Source organism: Mercenaria mercenaria, chromosome 15, assembly GCF_021730395.1.
Source record: "Mercenaria mercenaria strain notata chromosome 15, MADL_Memer_1, whole genome shotgun sequence".
Lineage (NCBI taxonomy): Eukaryota > Metazoa > Mollusca > Bivalvia > Venerida > Veneridae > Mercenaria > Mercenaria mercenaria.
Window position 1 is genome coordinate 64,517,625 of NC_069375.1, and position 21,535 is coordinate 64,539,159.

Here is a 21,535-nt window from a genome sequence, read left to right on the forward strand (position 1 = left end):
GTGTTCCTGGATTCTGTACCAGTACAAACATGCTCTCCGGAAGTAACTGCCAAATTCTCCACATAAATCAGAGGAGGAGAACGAATGATATCAGACACAATCTCTTTTATCAAATCGTCACGGAGAACATATGCCCCCGTCCGGGATTGAACACACGACCTTGCGATTTGAACATCTTCGCTGTCCATATTGGGCTAAGCGGGTGGGCTGCTTAATTTCCATCATTGTAGTTTCTATTGTCATATTTTCAGCATATTTATATGGATCTGTTTTACAGGCATTTCACCCAATGAAATTCATGCAATCATTTATTATTGTGCAAGAGGCCCACTACGCCGTTATAGACCCGTCAACAACTGCCATATAAACCAGTGTGATTGTTTCAGGTTTTGTTTGGTGGGGGGGTTGTTATTGCTCTTTATGGTAAATAAGTTATATGCTATTCACATATTGTGATGTTTGAACTCCAAAATAACAAATGACGAAAGAGGAAAACATCTTCCTCCTTTTGTACACAATATCATTATGTTTCTAACATGTATTTTCAATCATAGTATGATAAAAATCTGACAAAAAGAATTCTTAGTCCTTGAAATCACCTGAAAATTATTTAAAGCATGTCAAGGTCTTTTTGTATTCCAGTAAATGATTGTTATTGAGCAAGGGAAGTTCTGCATCAGGGCCTTTAATTTGGATCTCCCACAGCAGACTAGAGTTATGGCCCTTGACATAAAATATATGAAGGGCCTTAGATTTTGTCGCATGTATCTCAAAAAGATATTTGAGCCAGTCTTATAAACATTACAGGAAAACTTTTCAGAATGTGAAGTTGTGCGCCTTGAATTTTGTTAGATGTCACTTAACCATTCAAGAGTTATGGCCCTTGACTTATATATAATATGCATAAAGGGCAAAAAGCTTGTTTTACACGTACCTAAAAAGTATTTGACCAGGGTCATAAAACAGCATGTGAATATTATTTAGCATGTAAAGTTGTGCATCTAAGATTTTGTCCCAGATTTCTTCAGTCAGATCAGATTAATGGCCATTGATTGTCAAAAATATAAATATAAGGCATAGCAGTTTGTGTCGCATGTAAAAGTATTTGACTTAAGACACAAAACATAAGGGTGTTGTTACATAGTACGTGAAGTTGGGATCCTGTGGTCTGCTTTAGATTTTATTCAACCATTTGTATTTAATAGCAATTTAGTTATGTAACACCGCACAGTTAACCAGTGTTTTGTACCAGTGAAACTGCTAACTTCTACAAATAAATCAGAGGTAGAGTATATATAATTTGAAACAACGTGTCTTATATCAAATCGTTCCGGATAACATTCCTGGTCTGGGGACAAAACTTACAACTTCGCAATCCGTAGACCTGCGCTCGCCCTACTTACCTTATTGGATGGACAAAGTTTTTGTTTGACTGAAAAGCAATATGTTTCCTTTTTTAATACTGACAGTGTTCTTTATGAAAATGTAACTAAAATCCATTTATATTTGGTCCTGGTGTGTTCTGCAGCTTGTCAGTTTTACCCTATAAACGGGAACTTTATTTCTGCGTTTTCTGCGGGAGACAATAAGACCGCAGATTTAAAATCCGCAGAAAATTATGTCCTGTCATGCCGTGATACGACGATACAAGCCGCCATTATAATCCGGTTAAGTATAATACAATGTCCGGTAGCGTTATCAGCTTTTGTCCCACAAGTAGCCGAAGGCCGACGAAGCAAGTTGAAAAATTGTTTTGCTGTTGAATAAACCATAATAAAAACATCGAATTTATTTTGATTTTCGTTCACCATCGAGCAGTCAGCTGTCAGTTTCAATTTTCTTAAATTATGTGACAAACATAATCAGTTATATCCTTTGTGCCCGTTGTATATGAATTAATGCTCAGCTATTTGGTGTGTTCGTGCCAAATGCGTCAACCACTGCCAACGAAGAATACCTCTACCAAGTTTGAGGATCATAGAGAAAATCATTATTATTTTATCAAGCGGACACAATCAGATAAACAAACAAACAGACAGACGCTAAGCGCCGTCACGTAACACATCCATCTGGCCATGACCATAACCTCTGACTAGGAAATCTCAAAATTATGTGTTGTCCATGTTTAATGTCACCGTGACCTTAACCTTTAAGTAGAGTCAACACCAATAGGAGTCAATCTCTTCCCATTTGCAACATGTTTGCCAAGTTTTAGGATCGAAGATGAATGCATTCTCAAGACATTTAGCCGAAATTGTTTTTGAACTAACAGTTACTGTAACTTTGACCTTTCACCCAATGACCTAAAAGCAAAATGGATCAGCTACTACTGTGTGTAGTGTACATAAAATATTTAAGGATCATAGGTTTAGGTGCTCTTAAGCTGAAACTTTTTCGGTGCTAATACTTTTTGTTATGTTGAAAATTGACCCATTTACCTCACATTCAATTAGGTTAGGGTTATTCTTCAGTTAGTGTGTCGGAACTAAATTGCCAACCAAATGACGGGCGGACAATCCCCCCATATAATACGATTCTTCAGTATAAATTGCGTAAACAAATTGCGTTTGAAAATCAAATTGCTTTGGTTTATACTAATTCACTTCAGCTCGATTGTGATGAGAGCCTAAAGCTTATTTGAACCACTCTCGAAATCCAGTACTTATGTCATATGAGAAGTCATGGTCGAACCCACGACCACCGGGTTAAGTGGCCAACATCTTAACCACTAGACAACCGCTCCCCTCAAATTCCTGTATTTGATGCAGACTTTTGTATTAAATGTGGTGATCTGTTATTGAAATATCTGCAACACATTTTGAATTATTTAGTTTTGGTAATAAAATAAACCTTTATCAACCTAGCCATGAATAAGTATCAATTTTGTATAAGACCGTTGGTTAAGATTAGACAAGTAATAACGTTATTATTTCTCCTTTAAAATGATGTTCTTGATTATAATCTGATATATTATCTCCGATTTTTTTTGTTACTAATACCCTCGTATGTATACAAGTGTTTATGTATTCTTTCCCTTACTAAAAGGAGACTCAAAGTCGGATTCAATCTTTGAAAACCCGATACCGCCAAGATTATTAACTTGACTTCATAGAGCTATGAATAAACAAAATTTGACACCAGCCTCAAATATTCTTAGTCCAAGTGCAAATTTCTTGTACGTGGCATCACTTGTGTCTGCATAGCAATTTTCTCTATACTGATCTTATCATTTTGAAAATTAATCATGAAGGTGTACATTCTTAAAGTCCGAAAAATAAGTCTTCAAATTGGCCATAACAAGATTTATTAAGATTGGTCCGATAATCAAATGTACAGATACGTTTATGAAACGTTAGTTTCCATCAAAGAGCACTTACTGGTTCATTTAGTTCTCATAGTAAAGCTGACAGAAGTACATACCATTTCTTTAGTTTCTCTGACAAATGTTGATGAAATAATTCTCTCTCTTCTTCCGTGTCTGAAAAATACAACACATCTTTCTACTCCTTTTCATGAAAATAAAATATTCTCAATTTCTGTTTTGTCAGTTTTTTAGAAAAGCGACTTTACTAATTATATAAAGGTTCACATGACGCACGTTTTGTTGGATAACATTATAACTGAAGTAAATAGATATAAAAAGGATATTACATGAGTGTCTTTTCATACTGAATTTATTAAACGAGCATGTTATCAATTTTATTCAACGAGTTTAATAAATTCAATGCGGAAAGTCACAAATGTAATATTCTTTTAATTAGCTTTCCCTGTCGAAACATAACAAAATCAACCTTCTTTGGCTATATAAACAAGTCAGTTTGACAAACGTCGCCTACCATTATAAACGACGCCGAAGTCAATTCTTTTTTTTTTACATTAGTGTATTATCAGTTTTATATAATGGCTTTACTACACTCCCGCGACGTCAAACAGGTGATAAATATATGTAACAGAAAACTATTACCCACATCTCTGTAACAAAAAGCCATATACTTTAGTAATGAGGGATAGTGCTACTTGAAATGCAAAAGTCGGTGCATTATGAATATATTCATAATGTACAGTTCCTTGCAATTCAAGTAGTACCACCTTTCATTACTAATGTATAAGGCTTTTTGTTACAGAGATAATTATTTGTAATTAAGGGTATTGAGCTTGGTATTGTTCAGCAGTTTTAAAAATAACACGTCAGTCAAAACATTAATTACGTACGCAGAAAACCGTAATTAACAGATTGAAAATGAGTCTGTACTGGACATGTCCAAACGTCAAATTTGATATAAGAAGCTTACTAATGGAAGACAATTTGTAAAATGTGTAGACACAGTAAGTTGCCGAACATGTAAACAGCATAATCAACACTTGTCAATTGATAAAAGTTCTGTCAACAAATAATTAAGGTAAATGGAATAAATTTGATTTGAGTATTTTGTACTATCTGATTAGTTATATCTGTAAACACGGAAAGTTATTTAAAACCCTTAAGATAATGGATAAAACATTTCTCTTGTCACAGAATCTTGCTAGATCATCAAACATCAAAACTGGTACTACCGGATAAACAGAATAATAAGTATATGAATGAATTAATGGAATTAATTATCGGAAACAATTACTGATAGTTTGTGAATGCAGATAAATAATTATGCCGAGAAATTCTTGCTACCTGCACTACCATTGTGTTTCATACAGTTTCTTTATTCTTACGAAGCACTACATTTCTATGACGATAAATACGGTTGTCCTATGATGCTGCGAATATATAGTTTAATAATTGTGCAATAACGCCAAATTTATAATTTATTATACCTTCAAAGTACAGGTAAGCTTCAGATCTTCTACCATCAACAACGACACAGTATTTCCCTTCATCACCCTCAACAACACTTCTAATTTTTAATGTATGTATTGGTCCTTCGTTCGTCATTATATATTTGTTAGAAGATGATAAGGCATCGTCATTGTGGAACCATCGAACATCTGTAGCATTTCTGTTAATCTCACATTTAAAGGTTGCAATGCAATTTGTGTCGTCGATTTGTTGGTCCGTAAGTTCCTGTTTGAACTCGACAGGTGTTTGTCTGTCTATATAAGAAGTTAAGAAATAACTTTTTTTCCATATGAATGTAATGATATCTACATAACATTGTAAAAATAGCATAATTGTACTAAAGCCACGGGTACTGCTAAACTGTTGTAAGAAAAATTGCTAGAAGATTTTAAAAAATACGTTATTTTACGAAACAAAACACACTTCTGTACCAAATAAATGGGTCAGTTTAATAAAGATCCATTTTAAATCAATTAACTGTTTATCCAAACATAAATCTGAATATTTATAAGTACATACCATAAATGTTGACGAAACACTCTGTGCTGATGTCCCTAAACATACATTTGTATGTGTTCCTAAACATACATTTGTATGTGCCAGAATCTTTCACTGTAGCATTTTTCAATGTAAGTTGATGGACATGGTGATTCATACACTCTGTTACACAAGCTGTTGTCTTGATTTCAAGTCCATCCTTAAGCCAGGTAACTTTTGCATCTGGTTTCGTAATGGCACACTCAAGAAATAGGTCCCCATTTCCTTCCAGGACCTGGTCCGATAACGTTTGGCTAAATTCTGGAGATAAAAGACATCATTAGTTTTCTTTAAATAACGACTCATCTGGAAAAGTGACTGACCACCAGCCAACTCGAGAAATAACAAAGAGAAAAGACACAATTAACATATATGACTTTTATTGCTATATTGCTTAAAATGCCTGTTTGTCAGGGAATGCAAGTAAACTGCTTTAATTATTGCCTTATATAAAGGATTCCTACATCATGTACTGGTCAATATTGTGAGCCAAGGCTACCCAATTTCTATTTCAGAGACATTCTTTGTCTTGCAGCAATTTTTGAAATAGTTTAGAAATTACAACTATAGTGTAATTCTGGACCCAGATGTTCTAAACTTTATCAGGCGATTAAGCTAACGGTAAATTATCTTTTAAGGTTATATTTCGACATTTTAGAAGAGTTAGAAAAACAAATATAGGAGTTAAGAATTGTGAACGCTAAAACATTTGCAGTAATAGGATCATACTAGTGTTTCCTGACAACGTTAATATTTTTTAATCAAATTTAATTGGCGGTTAGTTTAACAACCAGATAAAGTTTCGATCAACTGGACCCTGATCACACTCAATTACACGATGCCCCCCACATCGAGTGATGTGTCTACCACAGAGTAACAAAGGCAATAAAGATTACTAGTACTGTTAGATTTTAGCTATATTTTTTTCATTTCGAGGTCACATTTGATATTCTAGCGCATACGCATGTGTAAATGCCTAAACATATATGATTAATCCTTATCGAGTCTTTGTGAAATAAAGAAGAAAAACAACTATTTGAATAACAGCATTCAAGGTAGCATTCAAGGTATTATCTTTTGTCATGTTTTTTTTTTTTTTTTTTTTTTTTTTTTTTTTTTGGGGGGGGGGGTGTTATTTTAGTTTAAGAGTGTGCGAATTTATTAGCAAATAAAAACACTTTTCTATGCTACATTTATATACTGGTTGACTTGGGAATGATATATAATGCCAACTGGAAATGTATTAAATGTAAATGATTACCTATTCGATCGCCCTTTCGTGTTCCATCGAGTTCGTCTTTAATATTTCGAACTTCATCCCAGTCAATATTAACAGCTTTACAATATTTCATTTTTTGTGCCAAAACATTCAGGGTAGCTTTGCTGGCTGACCTAGCTTTCCATTTATGTAGCATTTTGTACACACGCAAAGCAATACTAGAATTTTCCTCTTCGATGTGATCGATTTCTACTTGTGTTACACCTAACTCTATTCCTAATAACTGCCAATTTTTTCCGATTGCCAAACCCGCTAACTGACTCAGCTGTTTTTCGGTTAGTATTTTATCCGGGAATACTGTATTTGATGACTCGTCTATAAACCATTCAGCTTTGGCTTCCTTTTGACTACAGTATTGATGAGAAAAGTTGTCTGGACAGAATATACACCCTTTTTCGTCTAGACGATCTAAGTTAAAGACTGTGTGACTTCCGGACAGTCCGTGAATTTCGTGATTGCATCTGTATTGTTGTATAAAAGGCTTTCGTACTTTATCCATTTGGTAATTCAATTTCCTGAACTCATGTTGTACGACAGATCCAACATAGCGTCTGAAACTTTCTGAAACATCCGCTTTCATCGGACAATTAGACAGGCTTATTGTCCGCAATTCTATATGTGAAAATGTCATTTCTGCAACTCCAGCATAGCTCCCTTCTAGCTTGAATATGCCCATATTTTTAAAAAGGAGCTTATTGCTTCCAAGATTTAAAACTGGCCATCTTCCAAGAGCTGCACACAATAATCTGTGAAACAAGACTGGTACAATCGTTGACTTCTCGAACATCATTATGTAGCGTATCTGCGTTTGTGACTTTCCCATTATAAAATCTCTCATATCGCTTTCGGTAATGGTATCTTGGAGTAAACTTGGAATGATATACCATTCATGCTCTTTGTATTCTCCACTTTTTTCGTCGAATTCAACTACTGGAGAAATTATACAGTGTTTCTTCAGGAATTCGAGTAGAACTGTCTTATTCTCTATAAACCGATCCGGGCTTTTTGTCCAAACTGCGTTTAACAGTTCGTTGCTGAGCTTCGCCTCCATTCTTAGTTCATTCCATAGAGCTCGAAGAGACGGTTGTTTCAGCCGGAATCTTTCTGGAGTAACTATACATTTGAAGGCATCTATCAAGTACCTTGGTTCCACAACAACATATTCTGAAATGGGTTCCTCGTCAAAATAGAATAGCAGTCCCTTTTCATGTTGATATTGTAAAAACAGTTTAACTTCCTCATTATCGTTGAGGGGAAATTCATTTTCTGAATCGATTCTCAAGACATCTTCATACTTGATGATTCTTTGTTGTTTCTTATTTAGTAAAGCCTTTTCAAGTGGTATCCATCTAGCTGGAATTTCATCAGTGTTCGACAGTTCTTGGCCCTTTCCTAGAAGATAGTGTAAAAGTCTGCCTGTTTCAGTATCTCGCGGATCATTGTTATCAACAGCAAAATCTTCAGCAAGAATATGGTATATCATATCCGTTTTGTCAAATATATGTCTGACCTGCTCAAAGTAGAGATCTGAGGTTTTATCTTGTTCTTGCTTATTTCCGGGCAATTTGTCCCTGTGTGTTCCAACAAGTATTACTGGTGGTTCTGGGCCAACAAAAGAATGAATCGACTCAATCCAAAACTTCGCAAAATACTCCAGAGTTTTATTGCTATTTCCTGACGGATGTTCTTCGTCGTTGACTCTAGTATTTAGCGGCGTTGATAGATCAAACACGAGAAGATACAAAGCCTTTTTGCTGTGAAACAATGTATGTGTAGCGTAAAACGTATACTGTCCTCCGAAGTCCCAAATGTCAAAGTATATTTCTGTCTCCTTGCAGGTCATATCTAATTTTGTAGAAAATGTCTTAAATTCTTCAGACGATATCGCAAACTGCTTCTTTTCTATTGATTCTTTCGACAATTTAGGTTTCTCCGGAGATTCTGTGATTCTTGTCAATGTCTGCAGTTAAATATCAAAACTATTTATATTTTTTGTGTCGCTGACATTTTTAACGGACAGAAATTGTAACTTTGTTATTAATCCATAATATATAAGTAATGATTTATTATGTTGCTAATTTACATTAGCATCATCATCGTTATAAAAATTATGTTTTATGATTTGTATGATTATTATCACTATCTTTATTCCGTTTATTATTATTATTATGATTACTATTTCCTTTTTATTTCTATTATTATAATTACAATCATTATTATCATTCTCAGTTTCGGTTCTGGAAAGACACTATCATAGTGGAATGGGATATGTCACTTGAAGTTAGTAACTTCAACAACATGGCAGGGAAATGTTTTAATTACTTCACACATGTAATGCAAATACATACCTCTTTAGACTGACTGACATCCTTCCCTCCTTCATTCAATTTCTTTGGGGCAACGCTTTGCATTGAATTGGCTACTAATGCCATACGGCCAATAAAGTATTCACCGTCATCCGTCACGGCTTCAAGTCTTCCATCATTAGAATTTTTACATTGAAATCTATTGATTTCAATGCCATTTGTTGACGTAACTCCATCACATGTCAGCCCAGCTAATCGTCTGGCCAAAGATGTTTTGCCCTGTGCATAGTTTCCTATTATATTGATTCGCAACCTTCTGTCCTTCTCTTTCCCCTTTCGAATCGCCTTTTTGTATAAATATAACTTCAATGGATCGTACTTAAATGCGTCCGGCACTTCAACAGAAACAAAAATGTTATTTGAATAAAAACAGGATGTATGAGAATTTTCGTTTCATTTATCTCTGTAAAATATTTACATAACAGTTAGATTCGTCGGACGTTGTTGCTAGTGTCAAAAGGATTATTATATTTTTAATAACCGGATATATACTTCAACTGAAGTAATGATACATTTATCTAGAAGCTTAGTTGTAATGTCAAAAAGTAAACAAATAAGGATAGAAATACACTTTATTTGCAAAGCATGCAACCTGAACAAAAAAAATACACGTTTCCTTTTTCTATAGATACACTTTCAAACATGCTCGTTTCAAAATGTTGGGAAGTGTTTCACTGCTGCTACAAAACATGAATAGACGCAGTTATTATGTTATGCTTATGTTAGTCGCGATAAACGCTGAATTTAGCCAACGCTTCTCCCACAATGGCGAACTAAGGCGCCGAGGACTTTCGTTTTATGCACACAGTTTCATATTTTGAAATATTCGTTCATCATAATATAAGTATTAAGTTAAACGTGATTCGCGGTTCATTTGCAACTTCCGTCGTTGTTTCAACATACTAGCGGTAAGCGATCAAATTGTATCTAAATAAGAAGTTAGATAACATTTCGGTGCTATATTTCTATAATGTATTGTATACAGATCGCGGGATAGCGAAAACATGAGTTATCTTAGAAACGAAGAAGAGATAATTGAAGCAAGATATTGACAGAGTCCAAATTTATTTGTACAGAAATGAAGTTATCACGTTTTGAATAAAGACATAAACACTGTGAAAATAAGTCATCTTTACTAAAGTAAATGATAAAAAGATTTACTTGAATGAAATATGACACAGAAAACATAATTCTTCAATAATCATTTTATTCTTTAGTGGCAATTATAAACTTTAAATAACTACATAAATAACTACAATTCTATACATTTAATAAAACATATTGTAAGAGTATTTATTCGTTTACCATCACGATGTTATAAATCAAAGCACGGTATTGTCCGTTAGCATTGGTCTGGCACTTCGCCAACATTTTCGGTCGTTTTCGTTATTTCTCGCGAAATTTGTATCCCGATATTTAAAATTGAGTTAAAGAACCCATATATTTAAACAGTTGCACGGTAGTGTACTGTAGTGGTAAGCTCTCCGTCTTCTTGGTACGTTAACATCACGTGACATGACGCGGTAATGGCCGCGTTTTGAAATAAATACACTGAGAAGATGTCAATTTATAAAGTTTTCTGAAGTTAGATTTAGCATTTAGAGATAAGTAACAACATGCATTAATGATTTATCATTCTAGAAACTGGTGAAAAAGGATGGAAGTAAGCAAAAGGACAGAAACAGTTGTGATAACGGAATGTAAGCAGTTGCAAAATTACCTAACAAAGAGACCCGTCAGAGGATTCTTAATCGAGTGTTTTACAGGACGATAATGTAATTGTAATTGGTATTTTAGTAAGACTAATGCAGTATTATATGACGATAGTGACAACATTGATGAGAAAACAGCTTTTGACTATCTGAATCCTTGTGTGATGCCCTGCGTTCTAACAAATATGGAAGAATCTTACAGTAAGCCTACTAATAGTCATTTGCGAATTAAGTCAACGTGGACTGTGGACACCTAAGACGATAGATTTTTCAAGGGGAGCGTCTCAACATAATTTGATTATATTATGGGTGGTATAAAAAAAACGGCAATAGGGTTAAGGTTATTATATCATCACTATGCGGTAGGTGATATAAATTCGGATGTACCTGTTTTTACCTCGACTTTTTGAAGAAAAAGTAGAGCTATTGCACTCGCTCCGGCGTCGGCGTCGCCGTTGGTTAAAGTTTTTGATAAAATAAAAAATATCTCTGTTATTATCAAAGCTATTGACTTGAAATATATAATACTTATTAACTATTAAAGTCTACACCAGGAGAAAAAATCCCCATAACTCTGGTTTAAATTTTGATAGAATTATGCCCCTTTTTAAACTTAGAATTTTTGGTTTTAAGTTTTTGATAAAATCAAATATCTCTGTTACTATCAAAGCAATTGACTTGAAACTTAAAGTAGTTATTTACTATCGAAGTCTACACCAGGGGAAACAATCCCCATAACGCTGATTTGAATTTTGCCAGAATTATGCCCCCTTTTTACTTAGAATTTTTTGTTAAAATTTTGGATAAAGTCAAATATCTCTGTTACTATTAAAGCTTTTGACTTGAAACTTAAGATACTCTTTTACTATCAAAGTCTACACGCAGAGAAACAATCCCAATTACTCTGATTTGAATTTTGACAGAGTTATGTCCCTTTTTTACTTGGAATATTTACTGGTAAAGCTCTAATTCAGAGTCAAGCACTGAGAAAAGTCGAGCGCGCTGTCTTACGGACAGCTCTTGTTCCTTGTTTCTGTCCATCAGAGAGAAGTTATTCTACACATACCGCCAAAAGTGTTAAAGCGAGCCATGCTCTCTGCACGTAATGTGGTGAACATTTGTGCCAAGTTTCTTTAAAATTCTTCAAGCACTTTAAGAGTTACACATAGAACTCGAAACAAAGTTATATGATCTTTGACCTCACCTCTAAGTGTGGTGGACATTTGTGCAATGTTCCTTTAAAATCTCTCAAACAGATCAAGAGTTACCAAGAGTTACAGAGCTGACACGACACGAAACAAAGTCATATGACCTTGATACCTAAAGGTGACCTTGACCTTAAAGTGAGCCACCTGATACAGGCGCTCTGCACGTCGTCTTGATGTGGAGAACTTTTGTTAAATTTGTTTAAAATCCTTTAAGGGGTTCACGAGTTACAGAGCGGAGTCGACACGAAATTGCTAACGGACAGACGGACAGACGGACACACGTCCCCTTGGGCGTATAATAACAACAAAGGAATAGAGACGCAAGCTATTACGTTTCCCACAGTTTTCACATTGATTTACCTACTGACCTACATTTTGATCCCAGGTGACCCAGATTAGATTTTTTCAAGTCGGACGACAGCAATGGAATACGGATACATTGCGATCAGACTAGCTCATCTATTCAACTTTGACGCAGATGCGCAACTTATAGTATTAAAGAACATTTCAGGAAAGTGTTATGACGCTAGATAATTACTTTTTGCGATATGTATAACAAAACATTTCTCTGGTGAATAGACGGATGGAAAGACAAATCCAAATCTTATCCTGTTCGGTGACATAATAGGCCAGACCTTACCATCATAATTGGAATGTTTTCCTACCAAACATAAATTAAAATTATCATGTTGAGACAGTCCCCTTGAAAAATCGATCGTCTTAGGTGTTCACAGTCCACGTAGACTTAATTCGCAAATGTCTAATAGAGACCTGTTATCATTTATGAAGTGTCCATTAGGTATTGAGAAGGAATTAGGGGCAATTGAAAACTTCGAACGAAAGATGATCAAATTCGAGAAGGAGCTTTAGTCAATCTGGGTTGCGCTTGACGATCGAACTATAAAGGCTGAATATCGGGTATTCAGAGTCGAAGGTCGAGCAGACAGTACAGGCGTTGAGATTGGCTTGGTCGCCAGCAGAATTGCCGGGCTACAAAAAAGAATGGAACAACCTGAGAGATGACCTGACTGAATACAATTCAGTCAATGAGAAAAAAATGGTTTTATTCGTATTGTTAACGGCCGTATTGGCGATACGAATCAATTTACTTATAAGCTCACCTGAGCCTTTGTGGTCAGTCGTTGTCCGGCGTCCGTTGTCCGTCAACACCTTCCAACCTAAACAACCAGTTCATTTTTGATGAAACTTTACAGGAATGTTCCTTGGGTGACCCTTATTGAAAATTAATCAAAGAAATAAATTCCATATAGAACTCTGGTTGCCATGAAAATCTTCTTTTCCAAAACCAAAGTAGCTAGGGTTTTGATATTTGGCAAGTGGCAACATCTAATGGTTCTCTTCCATGTTTATTTAAATTATCCCCATAGGGTCAAATTTGGCCCCGCCCAGGGGCGTCACATGCTTTAATCAAATTTATATAGGGAAGCATTTTGATAATCTTCTTGGCCAAAACCACTTGACCTAGGGCCTTTATATTTGGTATGTAACATCATCAAGTGGTCCTCTACCAATATTGCTCAAAGTATCTCCCTAGGGGGACACATATGGCCCCGCCCGGGGGTCACATGGTCTATATTGACTTATATAGGGAAAAAATGAAAATTTTCTTGTCAAAAACCACAGGGCATAGGGCTTTGATGTTACGAATTGACATAATCTAGTGGGCCTCTATCAAGATTGTTCAAATTATACATCTGGGATGAAAAGAGGCCCCGCCCCAGGGGTCTCGAGTTTTACAACGACATGTATAGGAAAAAAATCTTCTTGTCTTAAACCACAAGACATAGGGCTTTGATATTAGGTAAGTAGCATTGCCTGGTGGTCCTCTACAAGGATTGTTCAGATTACTACCCTGGGATGAAAAGAGGCCCCACCCCGGGGGTCCCAATTTTATATAGACTTATATAGAAAAAAAATAAAAATCTTCTTGTCTGAAACCACAAGACCTAGGCCTTTGATATTTGGTATGTATCATTGCCTTATAGTCCTTACCAAAATTATTCAAATTAAAACCCTGGGATGAAAAGAGGCCCCTCCCCAGGGGTCCAAAGTATTACATAGCCAGATATATGAAAAAAACTTTAAAAATTTTCTTGTCTGAAACCACAAGACCTAGGTCTTTGATATTTGGTAAGCAGCATTGCCTTATGTCCCTTGGGTGGAAAGTGGCCTCGTCCTAGGGGTACCAAGTTTTACATAGACTTAACAAGGCCTGCCAAGGAAACTGCAAGGCCTAGGCTTTTGATATTTGGTATGTTGTATTGCCTAATGATCCTCTACCATAATTGTTCAAACTATACCCCTGAGGTGAAAAGAGGCCCTAGACCCGGGGGCCCCCAAGTTGAACATAGACTTAAAAAAAAAATATTCTTGTTTGAAAGTTAAAATCTTATTTGGTATGCAGAATTGTCCAGTGGGTCTCCAACAAGATTGTTCAAATTAAGCCCCTTGGGTGAAACAGGCCCAAGCCCGGTGGTCACTTGTATATTACCCCAAGTAATTAGGAGTCACTTCTCTGACCTACTTTCTTGTTATTTAAGATACAACCTTGAAATTTAGATGACATGTACAGTTTGGCACACCGATCATATCAGCATAGAAATTTGGACCACGTCTGTAGCTTACGAAATATATTTCAATACTCATCTTTAATCTTCTTAGCCCTGACCTACTGACCTACTTTCTTGTTTTTGAAGCTACAGCAAAAAGATTTGTATAATTTTTTATCAGATTTCAGTACTTATCTTGAACAATCTTTACCATGACCTTCCCACCTAGTTTTTTTTTTCTGAAGCTTTAGTAAAGAAATTGTTTCAAGCAAGCAATTAAACTCAGGTGAGCGATATAAGGCCATCATGGCCCTCTTGTTTGTCACATGACGGTTCTTCTGTTGTTGACTATCTAATCACTGCTGAAAATAATTTTTATCTAATCAAAAGATTTAATATAAGTCCGTTTAAGTTTGTGTTGTATCCAGTGTACACCTGTTACTGAAAATAAATCAGAAATAAAATTCAAGTGGAACGAAAAATTGCGAAACCGCTTTCGTTCAGGAATAATTGCTGGATTATCATGATAAGTAATACTGATAACAAAAACAGGCATTCGGTCAATGACGTTCTGAATAACTTTTCTGCTGCATATGATACGCAATGTTGTAGATCCTTCGTTTGGTAAAAATGATTGGCATAAAAATAAAGTAATGTTCGATGCAAGTACTGTTTTCGATAATGCTGACTGGTTCGTTATAGAATGTATTCGTGCACGTAAAGTTAATGAGGATGCGCTATTTTTGTTTAATTTGTTTAAATCATAGAAAAGTGGGCGTTATGTATGTCTGGCGAAACTAGCTATAACTCTTTAGGGCGTAAAAGGAAACCCAAGTATTGCATGAAGGAAATCGAAAAATTAAAGAAAAGGCGGCCGAAATATTTTTTGGAATACTTTTTTATAAAGTTTAAAGAAAAAGCCTATCAAAGGTAATAATATTGGTCTAAATGCTTTCTGGAAATATTTTTCAAGGTTGAGTTCCAAAATGTCCAGATTTAAGAACGATGAGGCGGAATATTGTTTGATACTGTAATGATTTCAATGCGCAAAATAACCAATGCCCGGAACTTACTGGCTTTTACTGTCGATGAAATTTTCAAAGTTGTAAAATCACTGAAGCGAAGAAAGGCTGTCGGCAATGATAATATAACAAACGAATATTTTTTGAAAGTGCAGACGTAGCAATGCATCTATGCGATTATTCAACATTATTGTAGATTCTGGATTTTATCCAGAGAAGTGAACCGAAGATCGTTCAACTGTGGATGTAATATTTATACTTATGTCCTCAGTACAAAAACACTTAAATGAAAAGAAAGTTTATATGTGGTATTTATGGACGTAATGACGTGTTTTTTAGAATTTGTGGAACGCTATTGCGAATTGAACGAGGCTTGTATTTTAAAGTAAAGTCATGTATGAAATCAGGTTCATCTTACTCTGAGTATTTTAATTTTGCTGCTGGTTTAAGACCAGGGAAAGTGTTATCTCTCTTTCTTGCTCTTGATTGATCACGTGACACGGCGCGGTAATGGTCGCTTTTTAAATCGGGCAGTGAAAGAATAAAAAAAAAAGATTTAAAAGTTTTCTGAGGCGTTTTTCAGTTGGGTTTATCAGTTATAGATAAGATAAAACATGTATTAACGATTAATAATGCTGAATAATGGTGAAAAAGGGTGGATGCAGTAGTATATGATAGTGACAAAACTAATGAGAATAAAGATTTGTATTCTTGTAAGTTGCCCGGCGTTCCAGCAAATATGGCAGAATCTAGCAGTGAGCAGTCTGGCAATGAGCCTACTAATAGAGACCTGTTATCCAGCAAATATGGCAGAATCTAGCAGTGAGCAGTCTGGCAATGAGCCTACTAATAGAGACCTGTTATCATGTATGAAGTCCATTAGTGATCGTCTTACTGGTGTTGATGAAGAAATAAAGGGCAATTGAAAACTTAGAACGGAAGGTGACCGAATTGGAGAAGGAGCATAAGTCAATTTGGGTTGCGCTTGATGATAGTACTAAAAAGGTTGAGGAGCGAGTATTAAGAGTTGAAGATCGAGTAGAGAGTACAGACGTTGAGATTGGCTTGGTCGGCAGTAGAATCGCCGAGCTAGAAAAAGAGCGGAACAACCTGAGAGATAATGTGGTTTATCGCAAGTCACAATCAATAAGAGGCGAAACGTCAGGGTAAGCGTGCATGGATCGTATATGATACCCTGTACATCAATGGCGAGCCCCAGCGGGAGTAGGAGCACGCAGGGAGTGGACTATCGACCTTGGCGTGGAATGGTCATGGGCAAACTGCGGGCATGAGATCTCCATGCGAAATTTTGTGAAATATGTTATTAAGGTGAACATTGACATCTTGTATTTTATATGCAAACTCTACCGGCAAATTTAATACTAAACCTTAAAATATCAGTGGGCATAGATTGTACAAAGACTCTTACCGAGAATATTCAGCATAGAAACGCATCCGTAAATTATAGTGGGCAAGCATAGCATTGTATCTAATGAGACCACTTTAGGAATCGGTATTCGCATTGTTTGATATTTTGGAAGCTGATATATTAGATATAATAATTTAAGTTCTGTATTTGTCGTTGGCGACTTGAACAGTAGGGTTGGTGAGAAACAAGATTTTATTGTTCGTGATCGGCTGAATACTTTTATTAACGATATAGAATATGTACCAGACTGCATTTCTAGTAGGGCCTTTGTTGACCATGTTCACAATAGTCATGGGATAAAATTACTAGACCTGTGTAAATTCTCGTCTATTCGTATTGTTAACGGTCGTATTGTAGACTGGCATCAGTCGTTAGAGTCATAAATGTTAAGCACTTGGCCATAAAATCAATCCTCTTTGATAGCACTTTCTGAGAGAAAATGGTTTTCTTAGAAAATATCAGTGTCAGTATGAAGAAAGAATAAACTGTTACAGATAACTTGATCTCAACAGACTTTGTAAGTCTATTTTAGTTGAGATGAGTCTAGAGAGAAAATGGTTTTCTTAGCAAATATCAGTGTCAGTATGAAGAAAGAATAAACTGTTACAGATAACTTGATCTCAACAGACTTTGTAAGTCTATTTTTTAGTTGAGATGAGCCTAGAGAGAAAATGGTTTTCTTAGAAAATATCAGTGTCAGTATGAAGAAAGAATAAACTGTTACAGATAACTTGATCTCAACAGACTTTGTAAGTCTAGTCGTATTGGTGATACCAATAAGTTTACATATTTGTAACATAACGGTTGTTCTGTTATTGACTATCTACTTACTATTGAAAATAATTTTGAACTAATAAATTTATTATAAGTCTGTTTAATGAATGGAGTGACCATGCACCATTGCATTTCTCTTTGTGTTGTAACCATTCTACATCTGTTAACGAAAATAAATCAGAAGTAAAATTCAAGTGGAACAATTGCGAGACCGCTTTCGTTCAAAAATACTGGATTACCGTAGTTAAATAATATTGTCAGTAATATTGATAACAATAACAGGCAGTCGATCAATGACACTCTGAATAATTTTACTGTCGTAATGCGCAATGTTGCAGATACTTTAGTTGGTAAAATTTATCGGCATAAAGATAAAGTAATGTTCGATGCAAATTCTGTTTTCGATAATGCTGACTGGTTCGATACTGAATATATTCATGTACGTAAAGCTTATACGATGCATTATTTTTGTTGAAGATAAAGGTGATTGTCGGGGGACTCTTGAAAATAGTACTGTTTTAACCCTCTATAAAATTCAAAAAACGCATTTCGTTATAAACGTTACTTAGACATTTTACCTAAATATCTGCGGTTTTATTGTTGTAGAATTAGATTATCTATATCCGCTTAGAATCGAACTGGAAGATTTAGTAGAAATAAAATACCACGTGAAGAGAGATATTGTTTAATTTCCAATAATGTTGATATAAAAGATGAATATCACTTCTTATGTCTTTGTCCTGCATATACTGATATTAGAAGAAAACACATATGTAACTTATTCTCCATCCGTCCATCCGTTTACAAGTATTAAAACTTGTTAAGATCAACTGATAAAGACACACTCGTGAAACTATAATTGTTTGTAAAAGAAGCTCTCCATAATCAATAATGTTGTTTAACTGTTTAACCTCCTATATAAAAACTGTTGTACCTAGGTGCTGTATTTGTAACTATCCAACTACTTTTCGATTATTTTTCTCTCTGTTTATTGTATGTATTTCACGTACGTGATATTATATACTTGTATTTATGTGTTGAGACCATGTTCCTCGTACAAGTCTATAATTCTATACCTGTTCTGTTCTGTTCTGTTCTTTTCCTAATTCAATATTTTGTGATTCTAGCGATATAACCTCTATTCGTGCATTATTTTATGAAACAGATCATTTAACTCGTGCATTGACACCAGTTCCTTAAAATGTCCGTTAAATGAACGAACACCCGTCAGGTCCTGAAAGATTTAGTCGACATTTCATAAAAAGGTTTACTGTACGTTTAAAAATTTTAAAAAGTAGAGTACTTCTTTCATAAAAAGGTTTACTGTACGTTTAAAAATTTTAAAAAGTAGAGTACTTCTTTCAATAAAAGTATATATATATAAAAGAAAAACATCCAATGGGTTTCCTCTATCTGTATTTCTGTCTACCTACCGGTTTCATATCATAATCATCAGGGCAGACATATAAAAAACGCGTAGTTAAATGATCTGTTTCATAAAATAATGCACGAATAGAGGTTATATCGCCAGAATCACAAAATATTGAATAAATATTGAATATGTATAAAGGAGGTCAATTTACGTTTCCGTAGTGTATAGATAATGTATTTCCTGTCTCTCTCTCTCTCTCTCTCTCTCTCTCTCTCTCTCTAACTAAACAACGATAACATGTACACTCATATTTCATTTCCGTTTTAAATACTGAGCTGAAAGAAAGATCAACTAATTAGGCATAAAGCTACTAAATGCCCAGATTATATTATTAAGAAAGCTAAAACATAAGACTGGCAGCCATCCCTATGTTTGTTGTGTCATATTTCTCAAAAAAATAAATTTTCTTCATTAACAGTGGAAATCACTCGAGCAGGTTGTTTCTGTATTGACATTTTATTGCCCCTGGCTATGAACATTAGGTGTCAGATAAAAAGTGTCAATTTTGAGGCTTAAAAATTTAAATGGTTTGCAGTAAAGATATGATACGCACAAATATCCAGAATTATTTAGATTCTTACATATAAAGCACATATGTAGAAGCTTATTTATGGAAGAAATGAAATGTTTTTATAAATAAATATTCACATAATCTGAAATATATGACATGACTCACCATTTTCAAATGTCGCCATCTCTTAATGTTTCAAAATAACATAAATTGTCCACCAAATGATATTTCACTTTTGCCAGTACTTTGACGTTCTGCAAAACAATATAAGCACTATATTAGTAATGTTTGACAAAGATATAAACATTAATTTGAAACCTTACAATATACTTGCAAGAAAATGTTGCGGCAAATAAGAGAGTATTTCATATGAATGTCTGAAATCAGCAAAATACCTCGTACAAAACAATTTATTGCAATCCCCACATTATTCATAAAACAGCCTATAAGTTTGACTTGACGAATAGTAAACGTAATACCAAAACACTCTCCTGACAAGATTTAATGGCAATGCCTTCCATATATTACCTAAAAATGATTTTCCTGACAAACTGAAGTTTGAATCTTAAAAATGCCAAATCAAGAAGAAAAACAAGATGCCCGCGTCGGGAATCGAATCCGGCGCCCCGCAGCAACAAAAAATTTCCACTGTCTTTACCAATGCTGCAACGTAGAAATATATGTACAATTATATAGATATTTATAATTAAGACAGCTTACCTCGAGTAAAGCGTCACAAACGCTTTTTGATTATCAGTGTAAACATTAGTAAAAACAACTAATTCTCATGTATTTCCATGACATGTAGTCTGTCAGTATTTAAGTTAAGAAATATAGTATTAACTTCCTGACACATATTTCTTACATTTGCGTTATTGTTTGTTAAGTGACATTGTACTAAAACTGATGTCTTAAAATCATAATTATTCGTTTCCGGTGTGCAAATCACATATAATTGAACATAATACTTATATGCAAAGTACTGAATATTGAAAGTCATTTTCAATGTTCAAGGTCAAGAGCAACTTGTGTATGGGAGGGTATCACCACCAAAAATATTTACACATTCATTAAAGTTTTCAAGTTAGGAAATAGATTTTAGTTTTGCATGTTTTTTGGTAAATAATACACGGCTTTGAGTTCAGATGCGTAGCAAAATAATCACAAAAGCCGAAGGCCTGCGTGATTAATTACGACGCATCTGAACGACATTATCGTTAAGTGGTTGGAATATCGACAAATAGGTCCGACAACAGCATATTAGAATATGAACCTGATTTTTGTAACGATTAGTTTTATGTTTGTAAGATAAAATGTTAAGGAATGCCTTCAGTTCATACCAAACCATTAAAGCATGTTGTTAAACACATCAAAACAACAAAGGTCGAATATTGGCCAGATGTCCCCAGAAATACACTCGTCATAGCCTTGCTACAGTATTTTAATATCGTCGTGAACTATATTTTTAAACATGAATGAATTGATAATTCTGTTTATAATTAACACATCGTTTCTTTCCGCATACTTTTACAATTATTCTGGAATTTGTTTAATATTTCAAGACATACTACTATTAAGAATAAAGAATATGAATGTTCATTACAATTTTCAGACCTTAAAATAAGACAAAAAATATATATAAGGCTTGTGTTGGGGGTGGCGTGGGGGAGCAAAATGTTTTGGCGGAGATACCATTCCGTTTTAAAACCGATGGGAAAAATGGTAACAGTCAGAAATGAATTAGAAATCTGTGAAATGAAGGTTATAGATATGGTTTAGTTGGCTGGAATAAGACTTTCAACAGAGACCGGTTAAAATCACTGACTTTAATTGATGTACACCTCATCGCTGTGGGTTCGAAACC

At 34.8% G+C, this 21,535-nt stretch overlaps 1 protein-coding gene across 2 annotated transcripts in view; it reads right to left on the bottom strand.

The window, feature by feature from the left end:
* Nucleotides 1-20,643, bottom strand: part of LOC123556657 (uncharacterized) — a 34,868-nt gene extending 14,225 nt beyond the window's left edge. Inside the window, exons 1-7 of one of the 2 annotated variants that reach the window (XM_045347562.2) lie at nucleotides 20,392-20,643; nucleotides 19,837-19,925; nucleotides 8,996-9,348; nucleotides 6,630-8,607; nucleotides 5,351-5,629; nucleotides 4,810-5,085; nucleotides 3,421-3,478 (exon numbers count right to left, since the gene is read on the bottom strand). In XM_045347562.2, the coding sequence (XP_045203497.2) occupies nucleotides 3,421-3,478; nucleotides 4,810-5,085; nucleotides 5,351-5,629; nucleotides 6,630-8,607; nucleotides 8,996-9,348; nucleotides 19,837-19,855 (2,963 nt within the window). In that variant the 5' untranslated portion in view covers nucleotides 19,856-19,925; nucleotides 20,392-20,643. The remainder of the gene's footprint in view (nucleotides 1-3,420; nucleotides 3,479-4,809; nucleotides 5,086-5,350; nucleotides 5,630-6,629; nucleotides 8,608-8,995; nucleotides 9,349-19,836; nucleotides 19,926-20,391) is intronic. The other variant, XM_045347551.2, reaches the window with a different exon arrangement.
* Between the last annotated feature and the right edge of the window lie 892 nt (nucleotides 20,644-21,535).